The 26,384-nt window shown below is 38.4% G+C and overlaps 1 protein-coding gene across 11 annotated transcripts in view; it reads left to right on the forward strand.

Annotated features, from left to right (window-relative positions):
• The window catches only part of DMD (dystrophin), a 2,125,007-nt gene that overhangs the window by 947,534 nt on the left and 1,151,089 nt on the right, over positions 1–26,384 (forward strand). For all 11 annotated transcript variants that reach the window (XM_050936430.1, XM_050936437.1, XM_050936440.1 and 8 more), the window contains 2 exons: positions 20,314–20,424; positions 24,575–24,748. In XM_050936430.1, coding sequence (XP_050792387.1) covers positions 20,314–20,424; positions 24,575–24,748 — 285 coding nt within the window. The remainder of the gene's footprint in view (positions 1–20,313; positions 20,425–24,574; positions 24,749–26,384) is intronic.

Raw genomic sequence — 26,384 nt, forward strand, 5'->3', positions numbered from 1 at the left:
ACTAATCTGATTAAGAGAGCTTTGAACTAGGAATTGCGGGGGGAGATAGTTGGGAGATGTCCAGGTAATCTCCATGCCAGAATTTAACATTGAGAGGGAAGAAAACAAAGTAAGAAAGGATACAGCTGTGGGTAGGAGAATGGACATAAGGAGGAAGGGTAGTGTAGATACTAGTCTGGAGAATTGCTAACATAGTTCCTGTTTTTAAGAAAGGGAAAAAAAGTGATCCGCGTAACTATAGGCGTGTGTGTTTAACATCTGTAGTATGCAAGGTTTGGGGGAAAAAAATTGAAGCAGAAATAGGTAAGGACATTGAGGTCAACGGTAATTGGGGAAAAAAATACAACATCATTTTACAAAAGGTAGATCGTGCCAAACCAACCTGATTTTCTTCTTTGACAAGGTAACAGATTTTTTAGACAATGGAAACACAGTGGATCTAATTTACCTCAATTTCAGTAGGGCATTTGATACGGTTCCACTTGGGGAATTATTAGTGAAATTGGAAAAGATGGGGATCAATATGAAAATTGAAAGGTGGATAAGGAGCTGGTTAAAGGGGAGACTACAACGGGTTATACTGAAAGTTGAACTGTCAGGCTGGAATGAGGTTACTAGTGGAGTTCCTCAGGGATCGGTTATGAGAGTAATCTTATTTAATCTTTTTATTACTGACCTTGGCACAAAAAGTGAGAATGTGCTAATAAAGTTTGCGGATGATACAAAGCTGGGGGGTATTGCTAACACAGAGAAGGACCGGGATATCATACAGGAAGATCCTTGTAAACTGGAGTAATAGTAATAGGATGAAGTTTAATAGTGAAAAGTGCAAGGTCATGCATTTAGGGATTAATAACAAGAATTTTGGTTATAAATTGGGGACACATCAGTTGGAAGTAACAGAGGAGGAGAAGGACTTCGAAGTATTGGTTGATCACAGGATGACTATGAGCTGCCAATGTGATATGGCCGTTAAAAAAGCTAATGCGGTTTTGGGATGCATCAGGCGAGGTATTTCCAGTAAAGATAAGGAGGTGTTAGCACTGTTATACAAGGCACCGGTGAGACTTCATCTGGAATACAGTGTGCAGTTCTGGTCTCGCATGTTTAAGAAGGATGAATTCAAACTGGAACAGGTACAGAGAAGGGCTACTAGGATGATCCAAGGAATGAAAAACCTGTCTTATGAAAGGAGACTGAAAGAGCTTGGCTTGTTTAGCCTAACCAAAAGAAGGATGAGAGGAGATATGCTTGCTCTTTATAAATAAATCAGAGGGATAAATATCAGGGAAGGAGAGGAATTATTTAAGCTTAGTACCAATGTGGACCAAGAACAAATGGATATAAACTGGACACTAGGAAGTTTAGACTTGAAATTAAACAAAGGTTTCTAAACCATTAGAGGAGTGAAGTTCTGGAACAGCCTTCCAAGGGGAATAGTGGAGGCAAAAGACATATCTGGCTTCAAGACTAAACTTGATAAGTTTATAGAGGGGATGGTATGATGGGATAGCCTAATTTTGGCAATTAATTGATCTTTGATTATTAGCAGGTAAATAGGCCCAATGGTCTGTGATGGTATGTTCGATGGGGTGGGAACTGAGTTACTACAGAGAATTATTTCCTGGGTGCTGGCTGGTGAGTCTTGCCCACATGCTCAGAGTTTAACTGATCACCATATTTGGGGTCGGGAAGGAATTTTCCTCCAAGGCAGATTGGCAGAGGCCCTGGAGGTTTTTCACCTTCCTCTGCAGCATGGTGCGCAGGTCACTTGCTGGAGGATTCTCTGCACCTTGAGGTCTTTAAACCACGATCTGAGGACTTCAGTAACTCAGACATAGGTTAGGGGTTTGTTACAGGAGTGGGTGGGTGAGATTCTGTGGCCTGCATTGTGCAGGAGGTCAGATTAGATGATCATAATGGTCCCTTCTGACCTTAAGTCTATGAATCTATGAATCCATGAAAATACTCAACATGCCAGCTACTATTAAAAGGTGCAAGTAACTTTGATCAATCCCATCATATACTGCTGTTTGTGAAGGAGAGATCCATTTAAACAGTGAAAGATGCCAGCTAGCCTTTCTTACTTGCTATCTGTTTTTATTAGAGTTGGTTAAAAAAACAACAACAACAACAAAAAATGGTGATGGAACAATTTTCCATCAAAAATGCTGATCTGACAGCATGAAAATATTCTGTGGGGTGTGTCAATTCTTTCAAAACTTTAAACAGAAACCAGGCAGGCAGGCTAGCCTGCTGTCTGACCACCTAGCTTGTATGCTGCCCTTGTCACTGGCTGGCTACCTGACCAGCTTTCCACTGGCCAATTCCCCAACATTACATTTTGACATGAAGTGCTGTCATTTTTTATTATTTTATTTTATGTTGTTTTGTATTATATTAATTTTATATTTCTACTTTACTTTAGTTTATATTAATTTCACTATACTAATTAAGGTAGGAAATTAACAACCCAGTTGCCAATTAGAATATCAATTACAAATAACCAGTTGGCATATCAATTGCCAGTGAGTAAAGTTCTAGTTACGAAACCTATTACCAATATAAATAGCAATTACCAAGTACCAGTTAGAATACAAATACTGTAACTAATAACAAATTAGAAAACCGATCACACATTTTTTCATTTTATAATACAAATTAAAAATAATTATTAAATGTTCATTTTAAAATAATATAGTCAAAACATTTTGACTGTTATATATAAAATTATGTTGTTATAATTTAATGGTCAAAATGTTTAGACGTCTATCAATTATTATGGAATGCAGTATAACCTAAATGTAGTCAATACATTTGAAATGAAAACTTTAGATAAAGCCAAAAGGAAGGATCTTTTCAGTTTTTACAACATACAATTTTGGAATTTAGTTTCACAAGAAATATCAAAATGTCGATATTCTCTGATTTGGAATGGAAAAAAAAATCAAAATTTCTGCATGTCCTGCAGAATGGGAATTCTGGGTTCTGATTTAAAACAAACAAAAAAAACAAAACAAAACCTTTTCCCCCTGCTTTAATAGCTCTTAAACCACGAGGATTTTTTTTAAATCTAAATTTATAGTTACCACAGTTCAAGGTAACTGCAACCATATCCCCTCCTTATAGTCAACCAAGGGCACTCACTCTAGACTCCCAGCTCCTCAGTCATCACCTCTCTTGAACAGAGACCTGTGCCTATCTTCCTTCTGACTGAGTATTAACATTGCGCAGCTCCCTGATTTACACGGTGGTATTCCTCACAAAAACTATTTCCTTCTACTAATAAATACGTCTGTGCCTGGTGGCTGAGAAATATTAAATTAGGTGTTCAGTAAATGCCCTCTTCCCAGGAGCAGATTGAATCTGAGACTCTGCCCAGCCCAACTGCCATATATGGCAATCTCATCCTTGGGACCAATGATAGGGGACTTGCTGAACATGCTGTCCTAACAAAGGAAGTAATTCCCAAGATGTTTGCTCTCAGTTTTACACAGAAGAATTGTTACAGGGAACTTAGTCTCAAGTTATTGGTTTCTCCCTGGCTAATAGAGCAAAGACCTGAAGGTGGAAAAAGCAAATGGCAATGTAGTCTAAAAATTTCCAACTCCATCTTTTGCAGTGTGGGGGAATAGAAAGTGTCCCTAGGACTCTGCAATAGTATAATGACTTGGACCAGATTTCCTCCATTCTCTGATGGGTTGTGCATACCCAGATGAAGGAAAGGATGGTCCTGAGAATTGAATGAACTCTCCTGTTTACCATGATCCCAGGAATCCCGTAACTCTCCTCTTTAGAGGAGATTTAGATTATGTGGGAAGAAAGGAAAGAGCATTTCCACAGTTGGCCAAATTTGAAATTAACATATACATATGTTGTAGATGTAATTCATGTAAATCTTTAATGACTAGGAAAACAAATGACATACCCTGTCAGAGGAGATTCGGATGTTAACCAATTAGTTTTGTGATTGTGAATGCCATGATCCAAATTTTAAACAATGGGTTCCTAAAGTTAAGTCTTGATGTGTCCTTAGTCACCTAATAAGCACTTAGGTACCTACAATGGTTATTTAACACTTGCATAAAGTTAGGGCTTAGAACTGTATGTATCTATATAAGAATATGTGTCCAGGTTTAATTACATTGGGTTTATTGCATGTGTTCCCAAAGATAACCGTATAGTAGGTCTAACAATAATTACAAATTAATTTGCATTCTGCTGTAGAGAACAGACATTGTTAGCTATTTTGCTATGTAATTATTACATTTTTCAAAAAAATTATCTCCAACTCTATACTACCATAGTGATATATACCATAGCCAAAAAATAAATAGGTGTCATGATTAGCATGTTCCTTTGTGGGTGTCCTAGTAAACAGTATTGTTTTACTACCAGTCACACACACTGTGAGTTTCTCCTTTTGTGTCTCTCTCTTTCTGGTTCCCTTCCTGACTTCGATTCAATTTCAAAAAGGAATTTCATGGATATTACATTTGAGAAGTACCCTAAGTACTTATAGTGCTCTGTTGTTAATTAGCGCAGGTCTACACAGAGCATCTAGATAAGTAGCAACTGAACTACACATGATCAGTACTATTGTATTGAATGGCTAAATATTTCAGTCCAAACTGTTACTTTGAAATAAGTAAACCAGAAGATAAAGTGAGCACAATCGTTGAAAGCCTAATGACTTATGCATGCTAAAGTGGTAGCTACAGGCCTTTAACATTAGAAAAGCCAAAACACCAGGAAATCTTGGCACACTATATGCTGCAATTCAAGTAAATGCACATAATCGTATAAAAAAGTAAATATTGCACTAGCATGCAGAAACTCCTTCTTCTGCCACCTGTGCACTTGTGCAAATATTGTTTATTTTCGGAGTACACCAGGTTCTTAAAAATAATAATAGTCACAGTTAAAGCTACAACTCTGTATTCTCACTGACAGTTTTGGTAAGAGAGCTCAAATTATGCAAAAGGCTCAGTACATTTGCAATTAATCTAACACACTAGCATTTATATTCAATTAGTTCATACAAAACCAAGGAATAACAAAAGTGCATGATTACTCCTGCGTCATGTCAACATCTTACCATATTAGTCTAACATCAGAGTCAGAGCCCATAGATTTGTATAGCCTCTTTTCTCTGGCAGGTCCTGATCGAATCTGTTCAGAAAATTTCATGATTATGCAGCAGGCCACAATTGGACTCTCTGTTGGAACTGCTAATGGAGAAGAGTGGTTGAAAGAGAGCCACATTGGCCTCTCCTCCTCAGAACCACCACTGCGGCTGCTAAGGGTGGTTGCCTAGTTTTCAGTTATTGGCAACTATTGGGTATTATAGCTTGTTCTCCTGCATAGCAATTTATTCCTGTTAATAGATGGTTCTTTTTTTTTTAATAATTATACTTAAATTTTGGAATGATAATTTCTTTCTTTTTTATGGTGATAGATTTTCAGAATCAGGCTTTTAATTTGTAAATGCAATATTTTAAAATGCAAAGTTGCTGTTCTACCATGGGCTTTAAGCAAAAAATTAAATAAAAAAGGATTGATTCCAACAGTTTTTAATTTAACTGAATCCCTCTGCTGTTCACAGTGTTTAATGAACTGTGATTCATTAAGTTTATTGTATTTGTTGTGCAAGTTAGTGCTCAAACTCAGGCCAGGAAATCATTCACACCTGTGAATTACAGTATGTGTATTTTGAAAAGTAATCTCAATTGATTAGACTCTTCCTGTTGGTATGCATACTTCCACCTTTTCATGTTCTCTGTATGTATAAATATCTCCTGTCTGTGTTTTCCATTCTATGCATCCGAAGAAGTGAGCTGTAGCTCACGAAAGCTCATGCTGAAATAAATGTGTTAGTCTCTAAGGTGCCACAAGTACTCCTGTTCTTTTTGCAGATACAGACTAATATGGCTGCTACTCTGAAACCTAAATTATTAGTGATTTGTTCTAAATTCAAGTGGTGTCAGGGCATACATCTGAACTGTCCTAAAGCAGCATGTACTAGTGCAGAGCTCATTTATTTTACTCCTTATGGATTTGTCTTGCTTTTCAGCACTTATTAATTTTGACCGTGGCCATCATCTCTTTTGAGTGTGACGTAATCTCTGCCTGCATCTTTGATTTCTATAAATCAGTAAAGTTAAATTCCAAATTAAGTAAATACATGGCATTGGGGAGGGGTGTGTGTGGAGGGCACGCACAGCCCTGCTAATGGAGAAGAGTGGTTGAAAGAAAGCCACATTGGCCTCTCCTTCTCAGAACCACCACTGCGGCTGCTATTCTAAAGTTGCCAAAGGATTCCCTGCCCTTGAGAGCTGCAGAGGCACTAGTAACCTCTTCAACCCTCATTTCCCTGGCCATTTAATCATTTTTGTTGCTCTTCTTAGAACTTCTTAGAATTTTCTGGCATTTTTCCGGTGTTGAGGTGACCAGAACTGTTTGCTGTATTGTTGGCACAGTCTCTCAGTGCTGTTCACGATGAATACCATAAGCAGCCCACAATCGCATTGTCTTTTAAGGCATTATTTTGAAATGCAAGTTAACATCAGTTTGTTGTCTACTATTAACTGCTTTATGGAACTATTTTTGACAAAACATCTGCTTTCTATTAACAACCTTAATAACAATAAGGTTTTGGCTTATTTTTCCCCAGATTAGGTTCCATTATTGTTATTTTATTGAGACATTAATCATTGCTAACTAAACAGTTTTCCTTTATTCAATAAATACTACAGAGACTCCAGTTACATTTGCGTGTCATTCTGTGTAGTTACATTTAATCAAACTATAAAGTTCCTGGTTCTGTTACTCATGTTCAAGAATTTTTGTCTCAGTTCTCTACTCTGTTTACTAAATGTTGTAGTAGAAGCATTGTGGATTTCCAATGGCTTTGCAGGGATTTTTTGCATGGGGAAAAAAAAAAGATTGAATTCCCTTGAATCTCCCTTCTCTAATTCAAAGTAGGAGCAGTTTTACATATTTTCAGCTGTAGCACTGATTCTCTACCTTGTGATATCAATGTTGCTAGACTCTCTTCATTTGGTTCATTTTATCTTTTAAAAGTGATTTTTAGTTATAGAAATACTGGACTGAATATCCCAAAAAGTCCTCTTCTCATACAAGCAGTCCTCACAGCAATATTAAGTCAGATCCTTTAATCTGATAAGTGCTTCTTTGTTTATTTTTGTTTTGTTTCGTTGATCTGGCAACTGAATGTCTTTATCCTCAGAACAGAACACAGGCAGGTTAAGCTCTATCACTCATAGTGACATCATTTTTTATGCAACAATAGACTTTAAAGTCCAAGGCACAAGATGCAGTCTAAACAAGACAACATAGGCAGGGAGCTCTAGGAGCAGAGAGAACAGAGTAAGGGTGGATTTAAAAAAAAATCTTGAGAGTCTTTAGGATTAGAGTGCTGCAATGGATTGATGGACTAGAATAAAAAATGGAAGGAAAAAAACATTGAGATGATTGTGGCAGAAGGGAATGCCAGGAGGCATCACGGCTGGCATCACTGGTGTAGCGAATAGGGTAGAGGATGTTGTCTTGGTCCTGTTCAAGAGCCATTTAACCTTTGACCTCTTTTTTTCTAAGACTGCAGACAGGTGTCAATTAAGTAGATTTTTTTTTCTTACAATCTATTCTACTGGTCTTTCTGGTCTTTTCTCTAATGTGCTTGTTCTCTTCAGTTCTATGTTCTTAGGTCATGCTTTATATTTTGCCAGCAGAGCAATTTTTAAAAGGAAGATAGAGCAGTCTCCATGGAATGTCCCATAACATTTTATTTAAACACAACACTTTTATCTCTACCATGTTAGGCCTGACCTACTGTGATAAGCATTGTTTAATTATGTGCTTTCTAGAGTGACTCTGAGGTTGAACTAAGTAGTCTGGAAAACAAAGCTTGAGTTAATTGCTGAGGTAGTTGATGTGAAAGACACAAATATTTGTAATATTGAATACCATATATCATATTTACATGACACCGACAACGACTATTTATTTGGGTGAGTATTGCTTTGGCTTCTGAACAATCAAGATGCATTTTGGCTTCTGGAATTAATTGTCATTGGTAAATAGATGAATGGAGAACCTTAAGATATTCATTCCTACTTTACTTTTCTCTTAATATGTGTATACTTATTGATCACTTTGAACAGAGATTCATTTGTACCATAATCAGTTGATCCATGTGCATTGCCATTGCTGAATCCATCAGAACAACTGTGTGCTAACACTATGCAGTTGTAACCATTCAGTGTGCACTTGTTGCCTTCCTCATCATCTTTGTCCTAGTCTTGCACTTGACCACATCCACCACTCCAATCTCCTTCTCCTGGCCCCCTAGCTCTGTTCCTCATTGTGACATTAAACGGAGAGCTGCCCTATGGGGCAACCAGAGATTTCCCAAGTTTATGCCAGCTTTGTACCACATATTCTCTGACTCAGGAGTGTAGTGGGTGTCAGAGATATGAGAATTCATAGATAAGATACATCTTGTCTCATATATCTAACCTAAACCATTTTATTTCTTTATTTATTTTATTGCAGAGGCCTATCATGAGAATTGGTTTAGCTTATTAGAGTGTTATAATTTTTGAAGTTATCATATTTTATTCTAAGATGGACTTTGGGCTTATTTGCCAGGGACTTCCTTCATTTGTTGTATGTCACAAAAACAAGATTTTTTAAAATATTGATTAAAAACTTAAGTGGGGGGGAGTTCACTTAAAGGGAAAGAGATGGGTGGGGGAAAGAATTAAAATATTTTAACCTATTAGTAAACCTTCATTTAACTCTCATGTTCTCTCCTTCTCTATTCTGCAGCGAATTGTTATTGTTTGGCAGTCTGTCAGAAGGATATCAGATGTCCGTGCTGGAAGACAGTTTGGGGTTATAGATTACAAGTCCTTAGATTCTGTTCTAAAAAAGGACAAAAGGCCAAATTTTCTATCCATGCAAATGAGCAAAACTTCATTGAAGTCAATGGAACTGAAACCGCTTATACAACAGAAACTTTGGCCCAAATGCTTACAAAAGGGGGTGTGGGTGGGAGTCTAAAGAAATAGAAAAGATAGGTAAATGCAGCTTCTGTTTCTGGGTTGATGTTCAGTTGCTGAAAAACGCACAGGTACAGCGAACAGCTGTACTTTAAGCTTGCTCAAATTTTCACAACAAAGTCTTTTAAGATTAGATTTCTCCTAGATGGTTAAGCAACACTCTTATTGGAAAACAAAAACAAAAAAAATGGAAAAGAAGTAGGAATAATAAGGCGGTGTGGAATCTGACATGCTTGGGTAGGGAATAGCAGAACATTAGATTCACATGTCAGGAATTATTTAAAATATAGCCCGGAAAGTGGTGATTTCATTAGTTCCTTGTCATCATTTAATCAAAGGACTGCAAGGGACCTTAAGAGGTCTTCTAGTCCAGATCCTTGCACTCAAGGCAGGACTAAATATTATCTGGACCATCCCTGACAGGTATTTGTCTAACCTGCTCTTAAAATCCTCCAATGATGGAGATTCCACAACCTCCCTAGGCAAGTTATTCCGGTGCTTAACCATCCTGACAGCTAGGAAGTTTTTCCTGAAGTCCAACCTAAACCATCCTTGCTGCAATTTAAACCCATTGCCTCTTGTCCTATCCTCAGAGATTAGCAAAAACAATTTTTCTTTCTCCTCCTTGTAGCAACCTTTTATGTACTTGAAAACTATTATTGTGAGCCCCCCTCCCACCCACAGTCGTCTCCTCTCCAGACTAAACAAACTTAATTCTTTCAGTCTTTCCTCATAGGTCGTGTTTCCTAGACTTTTAATCATTTTTATTGCTCTTCTCTGGACTTTCTCGAATTTGTCCACATATTTCCTGAAATGAGGCATCCATAACTAGACACAAAACTTTAGTTGAGGCCTCATCAGCATGGAATAGAGCAGAAGAATTACTTCTCGTGTCTTGCTTAGCACACTCCTGTTAATACATCCCAGAACGACGTTTCCTTTTTATTTTTTTTTGCAACAGTATTACACTGTTGACTCATATTTAGCTTGTGATCTGCTATGACCCCTAGATCCCTTTCCTCAGTACTCTATCCTAGACAGTTATTTCCCATTATGTATGTCTGCAACTGATTGTTCCTTCTTAGGTGAAATACTTTGCATTTGTCCTTATTGACTTTCATCCTATTTACTTCAGACTATTTCTCCAGTTTGCCCAGATTGGTTTGAATTTTAATCCTATCCTCCAAAGCACTTGCAACCCCTCCCAGCTTGGTATTGTCCACAAACTTTATAAGTGTACTCTCCATGCCATTATCTAAATCATCGATGAAGATATTGAACAGAACAAGACCCAGAACTGATCCCTGAGGGACACCATTTGATATATCATTTCATCTTGATTATGAACTACTGATAATACTCTCTGGGAATGGTTTTCCAAACAGTTATGCACTCACCTTATAGTAGCTCCATCTGGGTTTTATTTCCCTAGTTTGTTTATGAGAAGGTCAAGTGAGACAGTGTCAAAAGCCTTACTAAAGTCAAGATATATCACATCTACCACACCCTCCACACCATCCACAGGGCTTTTACCCTGTCAAATAAAGCTATTAAGTTGGTTTCATGTGATATGTTCTTGACAAATCCATGCTGACTTTTATTTATCCCCTTATTATCTTCTACGTGTTTGCAAATTGATTGCTTAATTATTTGCTCCATTATCTTTCGAGGTACTGAAATTAAGCTGACTGGTCTATAATTCCCTGGATTGTCTATTTCCCTTAGAGATCGGTGCTATATTTGTCCAGGCCTCTGGAATCTCTCCTGTCTTCCATGACCTTTCAAAGATAAATGCCAATGGCTCAGATATTGCCTAGGTTAACTCCCTGAGTATTTTAAGATGTATATCTTCTCGCCCTGGCAACTTGAAGATTACTTACTTGTCGAAGTACTTTTTAACTTTTTCTTTCCCTATTTTAGTCTCAGATCCTGCCTCATTTGCACTGGTGTTCACTATGTTAGATGTCCAATCACTACTAATCTTTTTGGTAAAAACTGCCATTTCCATTTTAACATTTTCTGCTATTGTTTTTCCCATCTCATTGAGGAATGACCAACCCTATTGTTGGTCTTCCTCTTGCTTCTAATGTGTTTGTAGAAGTTTTCTTGTTACCCTTTATGTCTCTAGCTAGTTTAATCTCATTCTGTGCATTGGCCTTTCTAATTTTATCCCTATATGCTTTTGTTTTTTGCTTATATTCATCCTTCATAATTTGAACTAGTTTCCACTTTTTGTAGGACTCTTTTGAGTTTCAGAACGTTGAAGATCTCCTGGTTAAGCCTGGGTGTTCTCTTGCTATACTTCCTTTCTTTCCTACCCAATGGGATAGTTTGTTCTTGTGCCCTTAATAATGGCTTCTTGAAAAACAGCCACCCCTCTTGAACTGCTTTTCCCTGTAGATTCGCTTCCCATGGGATGTTACCTACCAATTCCCTGAGTTTGCTAAAGTCTGCTTTCTTGAAAGTCATTACCTTTATAGTGCTGTTTTCCCTCCCACTATTCCTTAGAATTGTGAACTCTTATCATTTCATTATCACTTTCACCCAAGCTGACTTCCACTTTCATATTCTCCAATAGTTCCTCCCTATTTGTCAAAATCAAATCTAGAACAGCCTCTCCCCTTGTAGCTTTCTCTCCTTTCTGAAATAAAAACATGGTCTCCAATACACTCTAAGAACTTTTTTTGTGTGCCCTGCTGTGTTATTTTCCCAACAGATGTGTGGTTAGTTGAAGTTCCCCATCACCACCATCATCATACTTTGGATGATTTCTGTTGTTTAAAAAAAGCCTCATCCACCTCTTCTTCCTGGTTGACACCACCCTTTTTTTCTATCCCGTTTATACTTACTCGGAGACTTTCAACAAGTTTTTTTTCCTATTTCCATCTCAACCTCCATCCAAGTGTATACATTTTTAATATATAAGGCAACACCTTCTTTCTTTTGTCCCTGCCTGTCCTTCCTGAGCAGGTTGTACCCTTCTATAACAATATTCCAGTTGTGTATTATCCCACCATGTCTCTGTGATGCCAACTGTTATAGTTGTCTTTATTAACTAGCACTTCCAATTCTTCCTGCTTATTCCCTATACTTCTCACATTAGTATACAGATGTCTAAGATACTAATTTGATTTCCCCTCTGTATTCTCTCTTGTCTATAACAATCTTCTCTTCCCCCCGTCCAGATTCTGACCCTTCTCCCAGGTCTGTATGTTGCTCATTTACTAGTGGGCTTTTGAGTTCTGCCCCCATCAAACGATCCCCATATGACTATTCTTTCAAGATAACCAGAAAGAAGACCCAATAGTGTGAATGCCTGGGTACATCATGTGGTGGTAGTAGCTGCTGGCAGATCTGGTGATGATGCTTCAGACTCCCTCTCTCACTTAAAGCTCCTCACAGGGCTGAGCTGTTTAAGTGCTCCCTTGAAAAGATGCATCCAAAAGGGGTTCCATCAAAATTGCCCACTCAAAGCAAGTTTCCAGTGTTCCTGAATAGACAGCTACTGGTCAGTTAGTAAAACAAGTCTTTATCCTTAACAGGAGCCTTGAAAACCGCTAATGAGTGTGTTTTTTTTCTATTAAAAAAAGATCAGTTCATATCATTTTTTTTCAAATCCATTCTGGTTTTTTTCCAACAAGTTTATATAAGAAGTTTACTCAAAGGATGGAGATTCCACACCTCCCTAGGTCACCCATTTCAGTGCTTCACCACCCTCCTAGTGAAATAGTGCTTCCTAATATCCAACCTACACCTCCCCTACTGCAACTTGAGACCATTGCTTCTTGTTCTGTCGTCTGCCATCACTGAGAAGAGCCTAGCTCCATCCTCTTTGGAACCCAACCTTCGGATAGTTGAAGGCTGCTATCAAATCCTCCCTCACCCTTCTTTCCTGCAGACTAAATAATCCCAGTTCCCTCAGCCTCTCCTCATAGGTCATGTGCCCCAACCCCCGAATCATTTTTGTTGCCCTCCGCTGGACTGTCACCAGTTTGTCCATATCCTTTCTGTGGTGGAGGGGCAAAAATTGAATGCAGTACTTCAGATGTGGCCTCACCAGTGCTGAATAGAGGGAAATAATCACTTCCTGTGATCTCTTACAAATGCTCCTACTAATGCAGCTCAATATGTCGTTATCCTTCTTGGCAACAAGGGCACACTGTTGACTCATATCCAGCTTTTTGTCCACTACAGAACTGCCGCTTAGCCAGTCTGTCCCTAGCCTGTAGCAGTGCATGGGATTCTTCAATTCTAAGTGCAGGGCTCTGAACTTGTCCTGTTGAACCTCATCAGATTTCTTTTGGCCCAATCCTCCAGTTTGTCTAGGTCACTCTGGACCCTATCCCTAGTCTCCAGCATATTTACCTCCCCTGCAAGCTTAGTGTCATCTGCTAACTTGCTGCGGGTGCAATCCATCCCATCAACCAGATCATAAATGAAGATGTTGAACAAAACCGGCCCCAGGCCTTACCCCGGGGGCACTCTACTTGATTCCGGCTGCCAACTAGACATTGAGCCGTTGATCACTACCTGTTGAGCGCAACGATCTAGCCAGCTTTCTATCCACCTTATACTCCATTCATCCAATCCATACTTTTTTTTTAACTTTCTGGCAAGAATACTGTGGGAGACTGTTTCAAAAGCTTTGTTAAAACCAAGATATATCATGTCCACCACTTTTCCCATACCCATAGAGTTGGTCAGGCATGACTTGCCTTTGGTGAATCCATGTTGACTGTTCTTGATCACTTTCCTCTCCTCCAAGTGCTTCAGAATGGATCCCTGATTACCTGGTCCATGATTTTTCCTGGGACTGAAGTGAGGCTGACCAGTCAGTAGTTCTCTGGATTCTCTGTCTTCCCTTTTTTAAAGATGGGCACTATATTTGCCTTTTTCCAATTGTCTGGGACCTCTCCCGATTGCCATGAATTTTCAAAGATAATGGCCAATGCTCTGAAATCCAACTCCCTCAAGCCCCTCAGATGCATTAGGTTTGGACACATGGACTTGTGCATGTCCAGCTTTTTAAGTAGTCCTTAACCCAGGGGTCAGCAACCTTTCAGAATTGCTGTGTCGAGTCTTCATTTATTCACTCTGATTTAAGGTTTCACGTGCCAGTAATACTTGTAAATGTTTTTAGAAGGTCTCTTTCTATAAGTCTATAATATATAACTAAACTATTGTTGTGTGTAAAGTAAATAAGATTTTTAAAATGTTTAAGAAGGTTCATTTAAAATTAAATTAAAATGCAGAGCCCCTGGACGAGTGGCCAGGACCCAGGCAGTGTGAGTGCTGCTGAAAATCAGCTCACGTGGCGCCTTCAGCATCCTGCCATAGATAGCCTACCCCTGCCTTAACCTGTTCTTTCACCACTGAGGGCTGCTTACCTCCTCCCCATGCTGCCCAGTGTCGCAGTCTGGGAGCTGACCTTGTCTGTGAAGACCAAGGCAAAAAAAGCATAAAATCTAGCTGCAACTCCAATTCTGCTTTGGCCTTCATGAATACACTCCTGCATGCTCAAGCAATATTTTTATACTTCTCCCTAGTCACCTCTGCAAGTTTCCATTTCTCGTAAGCTTACTCTTCGTGTTTAAGCTCACTAAAGATTTCTCTGTTAAGACAAGCTGCTTGCCTGCCATATTTGCTATTCTTTCTGTTTGTTCATTTGCCCTCAATAATGCTTCTTTAAATACATTCAGCTCTCTTGGACAATTTTCCCCCTCATATTAGCTTCCTAGGGGATCCTGCCCATTAGTTCCCTGATGGAATCAGTCTGTTTTTGTGAAGTCCAGGGTCCATATTCAGCAGCTCTCCTTTCTTCCTTTTGTCAGGATCCTGAACTCAACCATATCATGATCACTACTGCCTAGGTTGCCACCCACTTCTACTTCCCCTACTGATTCCTCCCTGTTTGCGAAGAGCAGGTCAGAAGGAGCACGGCCTGCATTTGGTTCCTCCAGCACTTGCACCAGGAAGTTGCCCTCAACACTGTCCAAAAACTTCCTGGATTTTCTGTGTACTGCTATATTGCTCTCCAGCAGATGACAGGGTGATTGAAGCCGCCCCCCCGCATGAGAACCAGGTCCTGTATTCTGGAAACTTCTGTTAGTTGTCTGAAGAAAGCCTCATCTACCTCAATCTCCTGGTCTGGTGCTTTATAGTAGATGCCCACCACAACCTCACCCTTGTTGCTCTCACCTCTAAACTTAACCCAAAGACTCTCAATAGTCTTTTCTCCAGTTTGGAGCTTGGAGTAATCATATTGCTTTCTTACATACAGTGCATCTCCTCCATCTTTTCTCCCCCTCCTGTCCTTCCTGAACAGTTTATACCTGTCCATAACAGTGTTCAATCATGTGAGTTACCCCACCAAGTCTCTGTTAATCCAATCACATCATAGTTCTTTGACTGTGCCAGGACTTTCAATTCTTCCTGCTTGTTTCCCAGGCTGCTTGCATTCGTGTACAGGCATCTAAGATAAATAGCCAATTGCCCTACTTTCTCAGCATGAATCAGAAGGCCTTCCCTGTTGCATCCTCCTCCTTGTGTTTCCTCCTGGTATCCCACTTCCCCCCTTACTTCTAGGCTTAGGTCACCATCCTCCGGCGAACCTAGTTTAAAGCCCTCCTCACTAGGTTAGCAAGCCTGCCTGCGAAGATGCTCTTCCCTCTCTTCATTAGGTGGATCCCATCTCTTTCCTAGCAATCCTTCTTCCCAAAATAACATCCCATGGTCGAAGAATCCAAAGCCCTCTCTCCAACCCCATCTGATTACCACGCATTTACCTCCGCACTTCGACAGTCCCTACCTGGGCCTTTTCCTTCAACAGGAAGGATGGACAAAAACACGACTTGCGCCTCAAACTCCTTTATCCTTCTCATAACCTATTCCCAGATTTGGACCTTAGCGTCCAAAATATGGGGGTTAGCATGAAAACCTCCAAGCTTAGTTACCAGCTTGGACCTGGTAAAGCTGCCACCACCCAAAAAATTAGAGTGTTTTGGGGCACTCTGGTCCCGCCAAAAACCTTCCCTGGGGACCCCAAGACCCAAATTCCTTGAGTCTCACAACAAAAGGGAATAAACCATTTCCCTTCCCTTCTCCCTTCCAGATGTTCCCTCCCTGGGTTCCTGGAGAGATACACAGAAGCAAGCTCCGTGAATCTAAACAGAGGGACGCCACCCTCCCTGTTTCCAGTCCTGGAAACACAAGTACTTCCCTCTTCACCCAGAGGGAATGCAAAGTCAGGCTAGTAAATCTAACACACACAGATTTCCCCCTGACTTCTTCCTCCCACCAATTCCCTGTTGAGCTACAGACTCAATTCCCTGGAGTTCCCCACTAAAAAAAAACTCCAACAGGTCTTAAAAAGAAAGCTTTATGTAAAAAGAAAGAAAAATACATAAAAATGGTGTCTCTGTATTAAGGTGACAAATACAGGGTCAATTGCTTAAAAGAAATATGAATAAACAGCCTTATCCACAAAGAATACAATTTAACACATTCCAGCAACTACACACATGTAAATACAAAAAACAAACCTATGGTCTTCCTATCCTTGTACTTATAACTTGGAAACAGAAGATTAGAAAGCAGGAGATAGAAAATTCCTTCCCATAGCCGAGAGGGACAGACACAAGACAAGAACAAAGGACTCACACACAAACTTCCCTCCACCCAGATTTGAAAAAGTCTTGTTTCCTGATTGGTCCTCTGGTCAGGTGTTTCAGGTTATTCCTTTCCAGGTAAAAGAACATTAACCCTTAGCTATCTGTTTATGACAATCCTTCTTCCCAGAGCCACATGGTCTGCAATGACCCACTCAAGGTCATTCTTGGCAGTATCATTGTTGCCCACTTGGAGAAGTAGGAAGGAGTAGTGGTCCAATTGCTTGATCAGTCTCAACAGCACACTTCTCGAGTCTCCCAGTCTGGACGGCAGATGGATAACTCCATCCCCCTTAGAAGGACGTCCTCGACTGACACCACCTGTCTCCTCCTCTTGGGAGTGGTGGTCGTGAAACCCTCATCCCTAAGACAGTGCATCCCATGCCTTATGGGTCGATGATATGTCCTTCTGATTCCTTCCCTCAGATAACTCTTCCAAACCATTCTCCAATGTAGTACCTGTGCAGATTTCAATAACCCAATATAGCTACACAGTGACTGTCTCCCCATCCGGGTCACATAAAACATTCATAGCATTATTACAGGTCAATATTCCTAAATTATTGCATAGCAGCTGCACATCCACCACACAGCTCTGAGGGCTCAGCCAGAGGCCCCAAATTACAAGCTGGACTAAACATATTTGATGATATTTGGGATTTTCCAAAGTAAAATTCCTAAAGGAAGAATGAGTGAAATGTTTTCTTTTTCTTTTTGTATGGACAAATGTCGCTTGCATTAATGTAGCTACTCTCATACTTAGAGTTAGGCACTTTGGGGCATATCATCTGTACTTGGCAAATATTTTACATTGCTTTTGGTCTCAAAAAAGTGCAGTGAAGCAAAATGGCCAGTTGCATGGGGTTTCATTAAATTCCATAAACATATATTTTTATGGGCAGTAGAAACCAGTCACTGCAGTCTCTTCCACCTACCCATGCTCTTTCCAGGCATCTCATTAAGTCAAAAGTCCCTCTTCTCCCTTATTCTTTCTTTCTCCCTCCCTGGAGATCAGCCTCATCATGCAAAAGAAAAACAAACGTGCAGTAGTTGTTCAAAGACTAGTTTAATGGTTTTCTCAGACAGAGACATCCATAGGTTGCTGCCTGGGAAAATCCTTAGGTTGCTGCTTGCTACTCCCAGCTTGCACTTTATATTCCCAGTCAGGGCAGCTGCTCACCCCTGTACAACTGGTGGTGGAGGAGTAGAGTGTATCTAGGCTGCTGGTGGGGGCAGGGAGCCTGACAGACTGTCTTCTTCCAGCTCCCTATGCTGAGCAGCGCTGTTCCCCTCCTCTGATCCTGCTGTAGGGGTGGTTGCAGAGAGTGGCATTTGGTGCAACAGGAGTTCTGGTTGAATGACCTCTCCCACATCTGTCTCAGCTGCTTCTCTCCATACCTGCCCCGTAAGTGGCAGAGGGTGCAAAGGCTTGGTGGAAAGGCCTCGTGTAGTTCTTGGTCCCTGTTGTCCCCCTCCTTTGCCTCCCTGTGCTATATCAGAACAAACCACAGAGTCACAATCCTTTGTAATTTTTTGTATGTCAATTTTTATGCATTTGTACACTTGAGCTCAGAATTTAATAATTGGAACTCCTGGCTAGAGGATTTTCCGTTTCCTTGGAAACTGTGATTTTGAAGTTTTTTCTGTGCCTTAATCGAACAAAAATGAAATCTCCCGTGAAATGAAATTTGAGGGCAAGGAAGGAACTGATCAAAGTATTTTACAAAATGCAAAAGTTTTGTTCTGATTTTGACGTTTAAAAATTTTATTATATAATGTCAAATATTTAAATATTGAAACAAAAAGTCATTTTGAAATGGCAGATCAAACATTCCAGTCTGAAAAGGTCAAAGTGGAATATTTGACTCTCCATTCTGATTTTTTTTTAAAGGAATTTTTTTCTAAATCAACATGGTTCGCCTAAACATTTCACTTTAAACAAATCATCATTTCCTGACAAATATTCCATTGTAAAATTTCTGACTACCTCTACAAATAATACTGTGTAGCTGAGCCTCGAAAACATAAAGGGGTTATCATTGCTAATGGGGTTTTACAAATGTCTGTACATCTGTTTCTTTAAAAATGTATTTTAATACATGTACAGTACAGCAGGAAACAGTGGTGCCCAACTACTCTAAGATTCTTAGCTCTCTTATTGTTTTATTATACACTGGACACCTTTATAAAAAAGTCTTTATTCCCATGTTGATCATCACACACACACACATACAGCATACAGTATATATAGCTTTGTAAGCAACATACAAAGGAAAATGTGATTTTAAAAAAAATTAAAAAATTACGATTTTCAAATTTGTTCACATTTGAACTAAATGAAAAAGCTTGTTCCTAATTTGTGTGGCAATATAAAGTTTAAGTTCTTATTTCTTTTCTTGAAATACAAGTTTTTTTGTTTTAAGAGATAGTGTACCTTAGAAATGCATCTACTTATAGGTAGGCTGTAGTGGTTTTGTGAGATTTTTATGTAACTAATACAGGGAATAGATGAAAGCTAGTTAGATTTTTTTTTCCATTTAGCAATAATGGTTTCAAATACTCTTCCTGATGAGAAAAAAGCTAATAGTTATTTCAGAGTTCCTATTCACAGCGGTAATTGTTAAGCAATCAGCTACTAGCAGATATTCATTTTCTAACAATTTCCACATAAATTGTTTTGAAATGGTCTAAATTGGGTTATATCGATATGCATTATATGAATTGTTTTGCATGTTATAGCATTGGTCAGCGTTGCTTAAATCAGTTGGTGTCTTTTTATGAGACTGATTTGTGATGAGATGACAAGGGCTGAAATTTGCATTGTAGTAATTTGATCACCTGCTGGTTCTTGCTGAAAATGACAGACAGAAATATTCACTAAAAAATGGCTGAGATGAATGCATGAATGTCCTTTGTCATCAGCCTACTGTTGTACATTTGCCCTTTCTTAGCAGACAGTGAATGCAAGTTTTGGTCAGTGAGTCCTAAACCACAAGTTAAATAACATTTGTAGATATACGGAATACATACCAGTGTAAGATGATGTCATTTACTGTACATATCAGATAGTTTGATCAAATATTTATAATTTATATAAAAAATCTCCTAAAAAGCTATTAACAGAACAGATCAAACAAGAAATAAAAATATCCAAGTAAACTCCTTTACCTGTTTATGTATGTTTCTTTTCCACAATTACTTTAGATTTTTTTCAGAGGCAAGCAATTGTAATCCATCTGCTTCTCTTGAGAAGAAAATCTATATTCAGGATCTGCAATGTAATTGTAATGTCCTTAGCAAAAGATTGTCATCATTGTCACAAACTCAGAATTTGGCTTTACATTTAAGCAGGAGGAGAGGGTATTATTGAGTTTTCACACAAGAAAGTAAAATAAAATGAATTATAAGGAAGTAAACAAATAATTCTCCTTTCAATTATTTCTTCCAGAGTTTTAATATCGCTTAATGTCTCTTTAATAAATGTCAGGAACTAGATACTCCGATTGTAGCAGGATACAGTTATGTTTCAAATACATCTGATTACTAAGTTTGTTTTCCAACAGAAAATACAATCTGATTTGACAAGCCATGAGATCAGTTTGGAAGAAATGAAAAAACGAAGCCAGGGTAAGGATGCTGCCAAAAGAGTTTTCTCCCAAATTGATGTTGCTCAGGTATGTAACCTCCGTTTCCTCCTGTCCTTCCTGTACACAACACTGTTATATATTGAAATATTCTTGATGATTTATATTTATGTATATGTGGTGTTTCAGTTGTTCCTTGAAACTTCGAGCTATTATGTAACAGTAGTCAGCTTAACAAATCACAGAATCAGATAACAAATCTCCTGCTATATTTTATTAGTGTTGTTTTTTTATTGCTGCCTGCTACAATGTATGGCAAAAATGGTCAACAATTGTAGCATATCTAACGCTGCACATATCAAAATTGTAATCAATTCAGTAGACCCATTATGAAGCAGATCTTTTGAGTGTAATAATAGCATAAAAAGTAACACCATAAAAGATGTGTTGGGTATATCATCATTTGAGATACATTAAGATATTTGTATTAAAAATAGGCCAGTTGGCAAGTGTATGGGACTCCAATTTAGGTACAAAAGCATGATTTTAATAAGTATCCTGTGTACTGTAAATATTTTTGGAAAACTCTTTGCCAAGATATGTATCCTCATTTACAGTTTCCATATTTTAAGTACTTGCCAGATGTAAGTGGTATGAGTGGAGTACCAAAGTCCAGCCTGAGCAATTGATTGCTGATTAAAAGTGATAACTAACATGTTATTCCAAATCACTTAATAAACAAAGGGACACGTTAGATATGAGGGCTGGCTTAATTACATTTAGAAGGAAGAAAATTCCATTTTCTGTTTTATGCCTCCCCAAATGGTCTTTAAAATATTCCTGGCCCTATCATCCTCTTTATTATTCATACCAAAAGTTGAATAGACTGAACTTCCATGGTGCTGTGAAATAAATACATTGATACCCATGTTAAAATACATCACTGATCGTAGGGTAAGCTTAACACCATGATTTAACAGGAAAGAGCAAGAGTTTGATCTTGAGGTTAAGGCACAGGACAGTGAGCAAGGTTATCTGTTTTTTTTTCCCCAGCTCTACCAAAGTCTTCTTTAATATTTGTCACGATTTTCCAGTCTCCAAAATGGGAATGAGAATACTTCTCTAGCTCACAGACCTGCTGAGAGGATGAATAGGTTAATATTTGGGTGTAATGTTCGGTACTGAGGTGCATAGAAAAATCTAGTAATAAAATGTTAAAAGTTATTTATTTTGAAAAACATGTTTGATGCTATTTAATATCTCCTCTTCCTTATGGGATCTATTCATTCCTTGATGAATATATGTAACTATCTACATATCTCCTGTTAACTCTTTCCCTGCTGGTCTCCATGGCAACTCTGATACTGCCAGCATTCCATCAATGAAAAATTGGTTTCAAAAGGATCTTGTACATTCAACAACATAGCTGATGAACACTTCTGGGCTTAACTGGGCAAGTTAGGCAAAAACTAACCCTTATAGAGATGTGTATGTATTGGGAAGAGACTATCTTCCCTGAAACAGGAGGAGATGAACAGCTGGGGAGATTATCTGGTTACTGAGATTTTTAGGACTTAATGTTTTTGCAGTTGTTTGATACATATGCCATTAATTTCTTTTTCTACATGTGATAGAGTTGATTCCTTAACACTCTTTTGTCCTGATAAGAGGTCCTCAAAAGGCATCTAAATGATCATGCACATTACTATAGGTTTTGTCCATCTGAATTGACTCATTTAGATAACATGCAGTTACTTAAATCTGAAACAAAATTGGTTAATTTACATAATTGTAGAGGTTTTTTTTGTGTATACATAAAATGAATCACTATCACAGTTTTACTGAAAACTAAACACATATTTAAACTAACAAGTTGCCTGATTTTTTACTTTGTTACTCCAGTTTTAAGACCGTGCAAATCTACTGATGTCAAATTGAGTTACACTGACTTAAAACTGGAGTACCACAGTGATGAATCAGACAGCAAAACATCTGTCTTTACTTTTTTCTCCAAAAGCAGATATTTATAGATAAATACTTTACAAGTTTATTTTTTGCTCTAAGAAAAATTCCTTATATGCATTACCTACTCAATATGGTGGTGATATTCATTGAAATATCTAGACAAAATAAATAGTGGCTGTAAAAAAGATATAATTGTATTTAAAGTGGTGGAACTGCTACTCCCTTGCCAAACTTCTCTTTTTTGTATTAATGTATCTTGGGAGCTATGTTCTGAGCCTGAGAGAAGGAAGAGGGAAAGGAGGTTTAGCTAAAACAATAATCTTATTCTGTCATGGTATCTAATGAACCATTTACTCCTAGTAGGTCAGAAATATTTTGAGGGATTGAAAATCAGTCCCATGTCCTTTATTAGAAAATGCTATTGCTGGGAATTCAGTAGTAGATGATTTCCTCAAAGCAGTTATACAGCGGACAAAAGGAAATCTTCCTATGTTTTTTGTAGTTGTTGTTGTTGCTTATCATAGAATCGTAGGACTGGAAGGGACCTGAAGAGATCATCTGATCCAGTACCCTGCACTCACAGCAGGACTAAGTATTATATATACCATCCCTGACAGGTGTTTGTCAAACCTCCTCTTAAAAATCCCCAATGATGGAGATTCCACAACCTCCCTAGGCAATTTATTCCAGTGGTTTACTATCCTGTCAAGAAGTTTTTTCCGTGTCCAATCTAAACTACCCCTGCTGCAATTTAAGCCCATTGTTTCTTGTTTTATCCTCAGAGATTAAAGAGAACAATTTTCCTCCCCCCTCCTTATAATAACCATATGATCTTCTGTTACTTAACACATCTAGCTCTAGAAGAAGGAAAATGCTCAGTTGACTCCCTTTCCTCACAGATCAATGAATAATACCAATTATTAATACTTCAGTGTTATTAAAATATAATAATCAGAGAATCTAAAAGTATAAATATTACAGCAAATTATTGACAAAATGGATTGTGTCCTCTTCCTTGCCTGAAACTCCACAGTTGCACTCTGGATGAAACACTTCACTATTAAGGTTACATATATATAAATGACAACCAGTTATATTTTAGGGTATTTAGCTACCCAAAAGTTAGACCCTCTTAGACAAAAATCAGCATAATGCATGGCTAAAAAACCCATATCTACCTCCACCCCCCAAAAAGGGCAAAATGTAATGGAGTACATGAATACTTCATTGTCTGAGAACAACAATAAAGAGGAAAGTTAAATTGGTGCAATGGAGACTTGACTAGCTTTTATGCAATTCATATATATTGGTGCAGACCACCTCTTGGTCATTGGTTCTAAGAAAGCCCAGGTCACTAATGACTGAGCATCATTACCATTAGTGCAGTTAACTGGTAGACATGATTCTGGCATGGTGATTTTTGGGAGAAGCTTGCACTGTACCTAGCTGTGCTGTTACTTGTTCTATGTATACACAGAATGATTCAAGTACCTTACTACTTTTATTTATGGAAAAAAAATAAACTTGTTATGGAGATTTGTAATTAGACACAGTAATAATTCACAAAGAAAAATAGCATGTAAAAATGCAGAAAATAGAAATATCATATATGCCACAGGAATAACCACTTGAAATTTTCCTCTGCTTACCTATGGGTTTTGTTTGTTTCTTAAATCTACTTTAATTTAATGTGCAGGAAGTCAATCTCGATGATCACAATGGTCCTTTCTACCCTTAAAGTCTCTGATTATATGAGAATTGAATCCCAGAGCCTGTGCCAAGCCTATGTACAGTGCACAAGCTTCATGCAGGGCTTTTCTACAGCAACAAGAAGAAGGATTATCTCCCAATCCCTATAAATTGTATATCATGGAAGTGAGCTGCATTTCTGGTGGTTTATATATGGTGTGATTCCCTTTGCAAGGAAAATGGTACTGCAGCCACTCCCAATCCCCCTTAGGAAACATTGAGCTTTCATCATCTGCTCTGCACTGGGAGTATAGATCCTTACAAAGGCACCTTCTACCCATTCCCTTCTTTCCCATGCAACAGAATATCACCAATTCTGTTGCATCTAGTTGCCCTTTGCAAGTGAGAAGGGAAGGATTTTCTTCCTTGTATAGAAACAAAGACTGGTGTCAGCTGAGATCTAGTTGCATCTCAGAACATTTGATTCTTCAAGAAATCATGAGAAAACATACTGATTGGTAACCCATTCTGAGAATGTCTACATTTTTTCCTCCCATTTTAACACTGACCCATATTGACTTTTCAGAAAAAACTACAAGATGTCTCCATGAAGTTCCGCTTGTTCCAGAAGCCAGCCAATTTTGAGCAGCGTCTACAGGAATGTAAAAGAATTTTAGATGAAGTAAAATTGCAGGTGCCCAAGTTGGAGATGAAGAGCGTAGAGCAGGAGATAGTGCATTCACAGTTGGATCATTGCATGGTATGTATGAACAGTCTAGTGATATTTTTTTTCAGATAATTTCCTGTCTTTTCACATGTCAAGTAATATATATAGGTGAGATTTTTCAAAAATGCCTAAGAGATTTAGGAGCACCAATCCCATTGATATTCAGGGGAATTTGTGAACTTATGTATCTTAAGAATGTTTGAAAATCCCACCCCATATGTTTATTTCCTATTTCTCTCTTTCTTGAAAATCAAGGACTAATCAATTTTAAGTTGTCTTGGATACTACACATGTGCCTGAGTCACTCTGCTGCTTTTTAAAGTTTTAAAATCACATTTTCCCTATGTTTTTAAATGTGTTTTGAACTCTAGAAAAAAGCAGGGGAAACTGATTATATGGTTGAAATGTTGAAACTGGCTCCCATTCTGTGAGAAATTTTTGTATTTTTAATTTGTTTTCATACTGAACTGGGACAATCATCATTTGATGATTATCTGTTCTGTTCATTCCTTCTGAAGCACCTGGCATTAGCCACTGTCAGAAAACAGGATACTGGGCTAGATGGACCTTTGGTCTGACCCAGTATGGCAACTCTTATGTTAACATAAGAACATAAGAATGGCCGTACCGGGTCAGACCAAAGGTCCATCTAGCCCAGTATCTGTCTACCGACAGTGGCCAATGCCAGGTGCCCCAGAAGGAGTGAAGTTAACAGGCAATGATCAAGTGATCTCTCTCCTGCCATCCATCTCCATCCTCTGATAAACAGAGGCTAGGGACACCATTCTTTACCCTTCCTGGCTAATAGCCATTTATGGACTTAGCCACCATGAATTTATCCAGTTCCCTTTTAAACATTGTTATAGTCCCAGCCTTCACAGCTTCCTCAGGTAAGGAGTTCCACAAGTTGACTGTGCGCTGTGTGAAGAAGAACTTCCTTTTATTTGTTTTAAACCTGCTACCTATTAATTTCATTTGGTGACCCCTAATTCTTGTATTATGGGAATAAGTAAATAACTTTTCCTTATCCACTTTCTCAACATCACTCATGATTTTATATACCTCTATCATATCCCCCTTTAGTCTCCTCTTTTCCAAGCTGAAGAGGCCTAGCCTCTTTAATCTTTCCTCATATGGGACCCTCTCCAAACCTCTAATCATTTTAGTTGCCCTTTTCTGAACCTTTTCTAGTGCTAAAATATCTTTTTTGAGGTGAGGAGACCACATCTGTACACAGTATTCGAGATGTGGGCGTACCATGGATTTCTATAAGGGCAATAATATATTCTCAGTCTTATTCTCTGTCCTCTTTTTGAATGATTCCTAACATCCTGTTTGCTTTTTTGACCGCCTCTGCACACTGCATGGACATCTTCAGAGAACTATCCACGATGACGCCAAGATCTTTTTCCTGACTCATTGTAGCTAAATTAGCCCCCATCATATCGTATGTATAGTTGGGGTTATTTTTTCCAATATGCATCACTTTACATTTATCCACATTAAATTTCATTTGCCATTTTGTTGCCCAATCACTTAGTTTTGTGAGATCATTTTGAAGTTCTTCACAATCTGCTTTGGTCTTAACTATCTTGAGTAGTTTAGTATCATCTGCAAACTTTGCAACCTCACTGTTTACCCCTTTCTCCAGATCATTTATGAATAAATT

The sequence above is a fragment of the Gopherus flavomarginatus genome, chromosome 1 (genome assembly GCF_025201925.1).
Source record: "Gopherus flavomarginatus isolate rGopFla2 chromosome 1, rGopFla2.mat.asm, whole genome shotgun sequence".
Classification (NCBI taxonomy): domain Eukaryota; kingdom Metazoa; phylum Chordata; order Testudines; family Testudinidae; genus Gopherus; species Gopherus flavomarginatus.